This window comes from Hydractinia symbiolongicarpus, chromosome 1, assembly GCF_029227915.1.
Source record: "Hydractinia symbiolongicarpus strain clone_291-10 chromosome 1, HSymV2.1, whole genome shotgun sequence".
Classification (NCBI taxonomy): Eukaryota; Metazoa; Cnidaria; class Hydrozoa; order Anthoathecata; family Hydractiniidae; genus Hydractinia; species Hydractinia symbiolongicarpus.
Window position 1 is genome coordinate 20863407 of NC_079875.1, and position 12110 is coordinate 20875516.

Genomic DNA, 12110 nt, shown 5'->3' on the forward strand with positions numbered 1-12110 from the left:
TCCACAGGGATTGCTGCCTGATGCCAAAGGCGCTAGCGCTTACTTGACGGCTAATAAGACCCTGGCTCAGGCTGCTTTTCATAACCAATATATTGATTACTATAAATAATTAATGGTTCGTCTTGCTGATACAATATCTCCAGCTAGCAAAAGGAACTTGATCGAGTCCTCGTTCCTCACTTGCATAAAGGACGATAGATCTTGGTTGCTTATGATTTTCAACGCTTGACTTTAGAAAGTTTTATTTCAAACTAAGTTAATATTTGTAAATGCTGGAACTATATTTTATGAAATCTTATAAGAAACAAAATATATGTAAAAAGAATGTAGTGCCATGTGATTAGACAAAACCGATATACTAATACACAACATAACTAGCCAGCTTTTATATTTTCAATCGAGTACCTCTTTGGAAAAAGGTTCTAAGTCTTAGATTGTGGCATCTAGCTAGCTAGCCATATATTTAATAAAGAAACAAAAAACTTTACAATATCCAGCTTATATAGCTATGTACTGTATTAAATATAATGTTGTAAATCTCGTGATCAAGAAAGGTCCTAGCAACCTAACGCATGACCCAGCGATTAATGTACTTGTTTATCACGTAAATGTGTTGTATATTGTAAAGAGCTTCATACATATTTTCTTCGGCTCATACGTTTTCCGGATCTTCAACAAAATATGTCTTTCGGATAATTTTTTTTAGCTGTAAATCCTTTTTGTTATGTTTCCTGACCAAAGTTTTATTTCGAAAGGTGATATTTTTCTAACTAGCTTAAAAATGATTTGTGCGGTAAAATTTTGTGCAAGTATGATGTGTTTGACAGCTAAACGTAACAGACCAACAAAATATGTAATAAAGTAGAGAGCTTTGAAAAAGTTGTGGCTACATTCGGTGGATTTTAAAGTTAAGTCACATGTATTTTAGAAAGTTTAAAAGTGAAACGCGAGGATCATTTTATACATACAAGAGTGAATTGTGGAATTGTAACGCTCTTAAACCGGTTGGCAAAATTAAAAAAATAGTTGCATGATCAAATAAAACGAACCAGTTAGATGTTCCGAAAAGAGATATAGGTATTAACAATTTTTGGATGAGAAAACAAAAAGATTTGTTTGTAGATAAGAATTGTACTGAAAGAAGTGGGGAGTTAAAAAAGCATGCAAAAAGGTTGGCAAGATGAAAGAGGTAAGAGGTTCTTTTTTCTTTTTCGAAAAGAAAAATGCACAGATAATAAACTTTAACAACCTCTTTAGTTAATCTCTTAATTTTTATTTGATTTAAATAATCTTTCTCCTTCCCGATATTTGGTATTATGTTTAAAATGATTGTCGTATTTCAACTTAAGTAATAAGTGATAACTACCAAGAGAGTTGGCCAATAACACACATTGATATCAAAATTTGTGAAGCTTTATCACTAAACTCTTTTACTTAAAAGAGAAGTTAGTTTAGATAGCTGATAGCTGCTAGAAGCAGTTAAGAGAGTTTTATTGATGAACATTGTTAGTTAAGTGTTTGTTTGCATTCCTAACATATAAATCGTGGTCACACTAGCAGTTCATTCTGACAACAGTGTTTAAACCTTAAACCTTTTTTTTAAAAAATACGATTTCCTGAGTAAACGAATTTATGACGTCCAGACAGGACTTGTCTTGACTTATTCAGATGTTGTTTTTATTTTCATAAAATTGTGATTGTTTTGCGAGTAAGTACGCAATGTTTTTTTTCGTGTCTTATTGGTTGTTTCAATTTAAACAAGTCTGGACAGGGATTTGTTGTTTTAACGTCAACGATAATAAGAACTTTAAAAAAGTTTCGATATTTAATTTTGCATTAAAATACAGTGTAGAAGAAATTTTAAACTTGGTTTAAAAAAAAAGTTATCGCTTCTTAGAGTTAAAATGTTGAAGAAAAATGGTGTCATTCGTGGTTGCACACTCCTCGAAGATTGGTTTGTGAAATCTCCACCACTGCATAAGTTAAAAAGCACATGGCGAAAACGATATTTTGTGTTAGCAAAATCAGAATCTTTACAGTCCTTTAAAAAATCAATGCCAAGTTTCTTTTTGATATATTGGACTGGAAAAAGGGAGAAGGCTAAAGGTACAAGACCAATCAGTACGTATAATTTAGTTCGGATAATCAAATGGCTTTTACACTTTGTTCTGGTTTCGTTCCTAGGTTAAACTTGAAATTCATTTCTTCCAAGGAATATGAAGCGTAGAAAATTAGTTATGCAGTTAGGCAATAAGGTAAAAACATCAGCATAAATAATAAAGTGTATAGTTGAAATGTGAGAAAGGCATGTTATTGAAAACAGAAATCTTTCTATAATTCAATAGCAAGCAACTCTATTGGCTTTTTTAGATGCTTAAATTAGCTATTCAAAATGGCCGCCGCAAAGCAATAACATTTAAGTTTTGTTTTTGCTTTCTGCACCAATCATGACGATCTACATTTATGCTTGCGTAAACCTATACAACTTCTGCAAATTTCGATATATCGTAGTTAGTAGACTTTACAATTATGAAAAGTGAGGGGCTTGCGCTTGGGGTGAAATATCTTTTGGAAATGCAAGTCGGATGCTTTCTTAAGAAAATAATGCGATACAAATGATTTTTTTATATTTTTAAATTTTTATTAGCCAATCATTTGGAAAAGAGCGTCGTGTCTGTAGAGCTTTTCATCATGTTTAAAGAAAACCTGTCAATACATTTTGAAAATGCAGCTATTATTCCGGACTAAAAAACAATCCCTGTTTTTCATTTCTGTCTTTTGATCGGTATATAACCGCTTGTTGTGCATTGACAGCTTTTACTAACGTACAATCGACTCTCTCTAATTCGATTTTCCATGAGGATAGAATTTTTATCGAATTAGAGAGAGAATGACACCCTTGACACATGACATAGCATGGTCAATCGTGAAGCGTTTTCCACAGACACAAATTGTTGGTAGGAACTTCAAATCCCACCGATATCTCATTCGTATGGCATCATAAAACTCTCTTTTGTTGAGTGCATCGTAATTGTCATTTGCTCGTAATTGCTCATTCGTCAAGCGTTGGCGAATTTCTTTCAGCTTTTCGTTATGCAACATTTGTTTCTGTTTAAGGATTTTGCTTTTGATATTATTGTGTAACTGTTTGTCAAATTTATAAGACGTTTGCTGTAGTTTAATTCTTTCTGCTAGTTGTTTTGTCATTTCAACAGAATTTTCATGTTCTCTCTTTGATGATTCGACTAATATCACAATTCCCATACCACCTTAGCGAATTGGTAAACTCAGTAATATTCTCTCGTTTTCGGTACATTTATGTCCCTCTGTGCTGGGATCAATGTATTGTCGATAACATCGTCCAGTACTTTGATATACTTGCTCATATCCCCAAGTGTCCGGATAAAATAGTTAAATTTGTGTTGAAATCCACTTATGTAAGCAGCATAGGCAGCGTGTGGTTGAAAAAGTGCAATTTTAGCTAACTTCTTTATCTGAACAATCCATTCATTTACCAACCCAATGATGTACTTTTCTTTCTCATCTTGTGTACCTATAAAGCAGCCAAGATATTTATTTCCAACTGTAGTGATGTTTATCTCCGTGTCACTGAAGACATTATCAGCTACTAATTTATGTTCATCCTTTACTATTAACCATGATTTTGATGCTTTAGGATAATAGCCGAATAATGGACCATAATGCTCAACTTTATCCCACCATTTTCTTAATTCAAATATTTTTCCGGCACTTCCCAGATCATCAATCAGCATAAGCGCAATGAGTTATGTTCAACTTTCTATCTTCCACGTCATTCTTCAACAGCGGGAGAAGAGGAACAATTCCAACTGCATAAGCTGGCATAGCGAACGGGTCACCTTGAGTTGTTCCTTCTGCCGATAATATTTCTTTCCCACCCATAACAAACAGCCTCGATGGTGAGCTATAACAATTTTGTATATACGTAGACATAGCTGGACATATGTATCGGATATTATGAAGTAGCACTTTCCGATTAAGTGAGTTAAAAGCATTCGTAGCATCTACTAAAAGTAATGCGTCTGTTCCTTCTTCTTCAAAAATTGTTGTCATGGCATGAGCAGCTGCCTCACATCCAGAAGGTAGACCAGCACATAATTGGAGAGAACCAGTGCTTTCAAGTATTTCCGGTTTGATTGCTGATATTATGGACTTTCCAATCACCCTTCGAAGAACCTCCCCCACACCGATAGGCCGCACACCAGGTTTCTTACTACTGGTATTAACCTACAAGCGATGTATGCTTCCAGTGAGAATCGAATTAAGGAGTGTCTCTCTAATTCAAATTTTTAGGCAGCAAAGTAGAAAAAATCAAATTACAGAAAAGCCTCAACAATTTTAGATTTTCTTTTCCAAATGGACACAGTGTTTTGTGGAACTTCAACCAAAAAGCTTCTTTATTGGGTTTTCCCTGTCAAATTCCAGCAAGGCTTTGTACTCGTTTCTTCCATACAGCTGCCATTTTCTTGAGTTCGAATGCTTTTGTTTTTACAAATTTGCTTTTAAAATGCAATTTTAAAACATTCGAATGAATGGAAATTCAAATTTCGAATTATGGTTGGAAATTTTGATTAGGGCCTTTTTACACTCAAGAAATCGAATTAATCGGTGAAAAAACGTCGGGGGAAAATTTCGTCAGAAAAAATTTAATCGGGGATTAAGTCACTTTTCCTCGACTAATTTTTGATACTAGCTGTTAGCCCGTGGAAAAATCCACGGGTTTGCCCGTCCTTTTTATACCGCATTTCATGCGTCTGGCTACTTACGCAGCTAAGCTACCATTTTACGTGACAGACAGACAGAGGGACAGACGTATACGGGTATTATAATATAGACTAGTCGTTAACCCGTGGAAAAATCCACGGGGTCGCCCGTCGTGTTCGCTCATCCTTTAAATTTACCCGTCGTAACAAGGTGGATAAAAATATATCGCATTTGATATTCGTGCGCATTTTAAAAATTTCGTGTTTCCGTTACAAGACGCCGCTTTCGCGGACACACAGACAGACGGAATACGGCTATTATTATAATATAGACTAGTCGTTGCCCGTGGAAAAATCCACGGGTTCGCCCGTCCTTTAAATTTGCCCGTGGCAACAACGTGGATAAAAATAAATCGCATTTAATATTCGTGTTTCCGTAGCACGATTTTCTAACTCAGCGGGGGGTCCGTGCAGAGACAGACAGACGGCGGCTATTATTATAGAGATTCCTGTAGATGACCTCACAAGGGAATTTGAATCTTTTTTTTATCTATGTATGTTTTTCATACAAAAAACAACTACAGAAATCTAGTCCAAATCAGTTAGTTCGTTTTTTTGTACTAGTTGTAAAGTCAGCATCTGTGTCAAAGTTATCCTCTTCCTGATTTTCTTCAACTAATCCAGTGTAGTTCCAATCGTAAAGGCTGTTCATGAAATCATTTATCACATTTAAGGTTTTTTCATCGTCGCTCGTAAGGTGGTAACAATGAGAAAAAAAGTTTAGAATACAAAGAAAAAAGTCATGGTAAATTCTTAGTCGGCCCCGACTTTTCTTTCCCTGATAAGGTAATTTCTGCGCATAGATCAAATCTAGATCGAATTATTGACAGGATCGAATTATAGATCAAATTATGGAGTTTCATTTATGACAGTTTCTTAAGGAAAATTTACTGTGACTTTGAATTTGATAAAATTAGGGAAAGTATCGAATTACGGAGGTTCGAATTAAAGAGAGAGACGGCTGTATTATTATCCCTACAATAACGATATAAAACAATAATAAACGGATACTAATTTTGATGTTGTAATGTGAAATACAAAAACTAGAGATAACAAGTACGGACCGAGCTCAGTCGAAAATATTAATGCCATCCTCTTACTCGGGTGATGAGAGTAAGCTGAAACATATTTCTGTCATTTTCATATGTTTTTAGGAATTATACCACTTGATCAATCCTGTCAGGTGAAATTGACAAATCATCCGTTAAATAAGGAAAAGTATCCTTATGTTGTGTCTGTAGCTTCTACAGAGCGTGAATACTATCTATGTGCTGACAATGACACTACCAGAATTTTATGGCATGATACAATGGTGCAAGTTGTGAAAGCGGCACAAGAAGCTGATTATCCAATGTTTCTCAACATGCCAGTACGTTTGTTAGCAATTTGTATATTTTCGCTTTCGTGTTTCGTTGTTTTTTTTGGGTTTTTTTTATTTTTTTATTTACCGTATTTTCCGGTATATAACCCGCACATCGTGTAACCCGCAGCTCAGCTTTTTTAGTGAGTTATAAACTAGATGTTATCAGATAGCCCGGACCTTCATAAAACCCGCATAAAATTTCAATCGATATGTTTTACTTACCCGCACCTTTGCATAACCCGTATCGTGTTAAGAAAAAAATTTAGCGTATTTTTACTTACCCTAATCATTTTATAAAAATGTGCGTGTGTTCTGTTTTTTTCATGCTGGAGACAAGTGGGGGATGCTTAACTCGTGAACACCAAACACGAGAACCGAGTGTCTGAACTAGCAACTCTCTCAGTCTTAACTTCCTTGTCTCCCATTGCCGAAAAAATAATGAATTAAAATTAATTTAACAAATAAGTTAACAAATAAACAAAAAACAAAAAACCCCATTCTATCAGGTTACAAACCTAAAATAAAATCTCTGTTTTTATGTATACTTAAGTTTTTTTGGCATAAAAATAAACAACATTATAATTGTCACGGATTGTCTGAAACAGCGATGTATGGAACGTTCTTTTCTACTGTTTATAGAATTTTGTTATCTATTTATATCTCAGCAATTACAGTGTGCATGATAAAGTGAATGGCGGCAATGAGGAGGAGATAGTTGCGTGTGTCTTATTAATTGTATTTTATATTTATTTTTGATATTTTTAGTGGACCCCTGTTGCGCGAAGGCAGCGAAGATAAAAAAGAAAATTTTTATCCATGCTTTAATTTTAATATTTTTCAATATTTTTAACAGGAATTAATAATTAAGTCTTGGGCACTAGGTTGTGAAATACCTGTCAATTTAACCTAAAAATGATACCTGCTATATTGCTCTATAACCAGAAGCAATCATTTTAATGTGCTCAATGTGATTGCAAAGATATAAATAGATTAGAATTATATTCAACACAAAAGAAAAATGATCTCCAGAATTGTGTTTCAGAGAGAGCTCGTAATATTAGTACTGGCAAGCAATAGAAAGTTAAAGCAATTTCACTGTGTGAAAAAATTAAATCACGTAATTGAAGTAAGATTACGTAGATATAGGATCGCGCATGGAGTTATATTAATGTACGCATTTTATCCCGTTGGTGCTATTTTCTTCATTGAATGCATAAACTTTAAATTTCACAATAAATGACAGAAAATATTAAACTTATCACATTACCCGCACCACATTATAACCCGCACCAACGGTGGAAGTCATAAAAATGAACTTATTACTCGCGAGTTATATACCGGAAAATACGGTATGTTATCTTTTTTATCAAATTGTGTGGTGAATAAACACTAAACACATCTTTATTGTTTTCACCGATGAATAATGTGAAAAGTTAATCTTATCAGGGCGACAAAATAATTTTCACACTGAGTAGGAAAAAAAGCAAACTTTAAGCATTTATTATGCATTAATTAATTTTTTTTTACTTTCATATCTATTCGAAAGTTGTTCCCGGCAACCTTGCTAAATCAATAACAATAATCTAAAAAGTGGCTCATAAACTTTAAATTTCACTCGTCAGTTAGGACTGGCGAGAATGTTAGCGGACAAAGGTTTAGGGTATAAGGTTTTAGTGGTTAATTGTCTGACTTCAGCTTAATGAAAGAGGAAATAACAAATATTGAAAAACAATGCTTAAGCTTATTTAGTTTTTCAGTCTTTGAAAAGTCGCCTTTTAAGGGAGAAGTAATTCGAGCTTTATTTATTGTCAATAGTATGATTTACGAAAACTTATTTAAAATCCAAAGTAATCCCACAAAAAAGGAATAAAAATTGACGAGGATTATCTTTCTTCCCGAAAACAAATATGCATTGCAGAAACTTGAGACGTTGAAATAAAACTTACAAGTTGTTTTGCGGCTACAAATTTGAAAAAGCAGAGGGGATAAAATGTGAGGAGCAATAGAATATGTTTGAGATAGAGAGTGCTCGTGAGAAATAGAAGCCACTGTATGAGAAAATGCACTACATTCAAGAAAGGCACTCATTCCAGGAGGACACGCATTTAAAGAAGGCACTCGTTAAATTTATTGAACAAGCTTTGAAATAATTTTATCATGTCTAAGCTAAGAAAATTAACAGAGAACAGGAACCATTGTCGAAAAAATTAATTTTATTTGGGTTTTTTTTAGATTTACGAAGAAATTCCATGTGCAATGAAGACCTTTCACGACGACACAGATTCAAATTCGGCTAGTTCAATGTATGTTACATTTTTGTGTTGGATCACATGTATCGCTCGCATGATTTCGCGAAGGACTGTTTTATTACCTGTGTTAGATTGGCATCCCTGTTTGCTTCTTTCCCAAGCTTAGCTGATACTTTTTTGAACCTCCTACCCAAGAGAGTTATTTTAGAGCTTGTGTCTTAGGGCGTTCCACATTGCCATGTGATTATAAACTATCGATGTCCAGAGCGAACATAGAGCATGTCTTAACTATCACATTTATGACAAAATATAAGCAGTTAAAAGACATCTTGTTACTCCTCTCGAGTATCCAAACTGTTTATATTTATTATGAGAGATAAAAATTCATCCAAAAAACATTTTAAGCGATGTTTGTTCATTTTAATTATGTGAGACGTAAGTTTTTCTGTTATTAGAATTAGATCGAACTCAACAATCTCTTACTGACGTACTAATGTTTTTTAGAGAGAGCAGAAGATCGTCAGAAGCTTCATTTAGCAGCAATGACGATTTACTTCAGCACAGACAAAAAGCAGCGACGTTGTTCAATGATCCTAATACACTTTTAACATCTAGATATTTGATGTCCAGACACAGTCTACCTTGTGACGATCTTGCTTATCACGAAGGCTTCCCCTTGCCTACATCCATTATGAATCCCAGACGTAGTCTTCCAAATGCCCACACCGCGTATCCTGACAGAGAACCTGCTTCGTCAACATCTTTTGATACTTCAATGTCTTCATTGACAGACACTTACATAAAAATGTCTCCTTCAACTTCATATGAATGCTCTACAACAGAAAATGATTCTTTAACTCAGCTTGATCAAAGTGATTCACGTCAACAAAACCTTCGGACGTTGTCGTTAGATTCTGCCACACTTTGCAAGTCCGCCATGGTTAAACATCAAACCAGATCATCTTCCTTGGTAACAAAACCTGAAACATGGTTAATAGGACATAACAGCAAATTTAGACCAAAAAAACCTGCCCGTTTATCAAAAATATTTCAACAAGAATCTCCTATGAAAAATCCAAAACGCAACGTTGATTTTGAAAGATCTAAATTAACAAATTCTTCTAATGAACTTTCAGAGGCATCACGTGATCAGTGTGGTACATTTTATGATGTGCCAAATAAGGCAGATGCTTCGAAAAGAATAAACTTCCAAGATGTTCAAATAGACCTACCGCAAAGCAGTACTGTAATGCTATCAGGAAATGTTTTAAAAGTCCGGACAGATAGAGGAGAATTCGAGGTGATGATACAACACGCAGAAGACAAAGGAGTTAAAGGCCTAGAAGAAAAATCCGCTAATATAGACGAAGTTGTCCTTAAGAAGGAGGAAAACAAAAAAGAGGAGGAAGAAGAAGAAGAATTAACCACATATTTATGATTTTTCGTTACTTTTTTTTTGTTTTTTGCTGTTGTTCAGTGAACCAAGAAAACCTGTTTACTTTCAATGCTCTGAAACCCATGAAACACTTTCGCTTTGAAATATACTTCAGTTTTTTTGAAAAAATTCTATTCCAGGAAAATATGTATTATGTATTAGTGTGTGTGTGGGGGGGGGAGGGGTGATATTAACTTAATTTCATGGGATCTCTAACCAAATATGTCGAAAAAAAATAAAATCCCTTGTGTACATTGTGTTACAGTGGATAAAAGATCTGATGGCCAATTTTGCGCAAATGTATAACTTATTCTTAACAACGTCATACTTATAGTTTTGTTATTCACAAATTTCATAGCGAACCGGCCACGCATTAAAAAACCACATTAACAAAATTATTTTTTTTAATTTAAAAACAAGGCTTGAAATTGCACAAAAACTAATATTCATTCAAGTCATTTGACCAGCGTTACATAGAGGTTTTAAATTTTTTATACGCATGCAATACGATTTTGTTGCATTTAGTTTGTTGTCACGCCACATATGCAACAAAATGCATGTAACAATACTTAAAACCAGGCGCAGACTCAGGGTTTGTCAAGTAGGTTGCGTGACTGTAATGAATGTAAATTTGACGAAAAGTGTGAGTCGAGCGCAAGCAATATAAGCGCACGATATCGATATCCCGGAATATTACAATATGTAGAACAGTGGTGGCATTGTAGACGGATCTCGTTAAAAAATAGATGCATGTTCTAATTCCTTTAGCAGCAAAATTTCACAGTCCTCCTTATTTCGCCTTAATAGCTACAATAATAACCGATTACCCCGGGCTGTACCACATGGTCCTTTAAAATTTTTCAGTTAGACCCATGGCTCTGAAATTTTGACTGGATAACATTTGAACATTAATGTACCACTAAAAAAAGATTTTGTAAAAATAAACTTTCTGGGCGGTCACACACAGGGGTACAAATCGCGTTGTCGGCCTTTTTCGGGTAAAATGGACCGAAATGTAATAAAGAGCGAAAATCGACCACTTATATGTTGAAAAATCAATTTTGTATTAGTGAGGAGGACCTCACAGATTAGAGAAATTTTCGATTTTTTGAAAAAAAGAAATTTTTTTTTAAATTTTACATTTTGATGAGAAATTACATTTTACATATCGAAATAAAATAATCTTTTCGGCGCCATCTTTTTTACTTATATGAAACTTTGTATCTAGAAATATAAAAATGTCGTTCTAAATGTTCATATCAGAATACATGTCATCAACAATAGGAATAATATAATAATTTATTAGTTACTTTATGTACAGCTAAATGTGATTTTATGAAGTATAAAATCATGTAAGATATATTTGAAACAAAAAATATCGAATTACGGAAAGTCAGAAAATTTGTATATTTGGGCTCGACCAACAAACTGACCAATGTGATCGCGCGGCAGGCTTAAAAAAATTTTTACAAGTGACGGCTAGTAAAAAAATATTAAAAGTCATAAAATCTCAACACGCTACGGTAAAAATTTTGGAAACAGTGGCTAAATAGACTTGGTCCGTGTACATTGTGCACACTGTCGGTATGAATAGGGTTAAAACTTGTTTTTTGTGTTTATTTACATTTTAGGCTACCATTTTTCTTGACGACGGGCAATACCGCTCCATATCGGCCCGTCGTCGTCGTTATTTATTCATCACGTAAATTTCCCCTCCGTTAATTAATGTCTGGCGCTAGAAAATCCCCCGTTAACCTTAATTCTCAAAAATAATTTTTTAACGCCTTCAAAATAACTCGTGGATATATAGTTTTGATCAATAGAAAAAGAAAGAGAACAAACATGTTGAAAGTTTTAGGCTTTTTCAATCTCAAACAAGAGAGGAGATAATCAAAGCAGGATGAAAAGCAGCAGTTATCACGGAAAACTTGACAACTACCTGTAAAAACAATAAAAACACTATCGAAGATAGCCCTTTTCAGTAATCTTTTTTGACAACCTCGTCCCCAGGATCTTGTGACCCCTGAGCCGTTATTACGGAGTGGAAAACAACGACCCTGGAACAGGCGGTCACGTGATACAAAAATGCCCAGAGATAATGAAATGCAAATTTGACGCTCGCCTCAATAGCAATTATGGCGGGCGAAAAAAAGACACAACATCAAAGAAACATTTTTGTTGATGAAATTGTCAGAATATTAATGACTTTACTCTATTGATCAGGCTTAACTTGATTCTTTAATATTGGCAAAATTTGATTT

General features: G+C 34.3%; 1 protein-coding gene across 2 annotated transcripts; it reads left to right on the forward strand.

Annotated features, from left to right (window-relative positions):
* The first annotated feature begins 1782 nt into the window (after positions 1-1782).
* On the forward strand, positions 1783-10789 carry LOC130645672 (uncharacterized). 2 transcript variants are annotated; one of them, XM_057451742.1, is made up of 4 exons: positions 1783-2121; positions 5957-6171; positions 8398-8468; positions 9030-10789. In XM_057451742.1, exons 1-4 carry the CDS (start codon positions 1905-1907, stop codon positions 9850-9852), a joined length of 1326 nt encoding a protein of 441 aa, XP_057307725.1. In that variant the 5' UTR covers positions 1783-1904; the 3' UTR covers positions 9853-10789. The 2 variants fall into 2 exon arrangements, with proteins under 2 accessions (XP_057307725.1, XP_057307716.1); XM_057451733.1 differs by having other exon boundaries at positions 1798-2121; positions 8919-10787.
* Positions 10790-12110: the final 1321 nt, after the last annotated feature.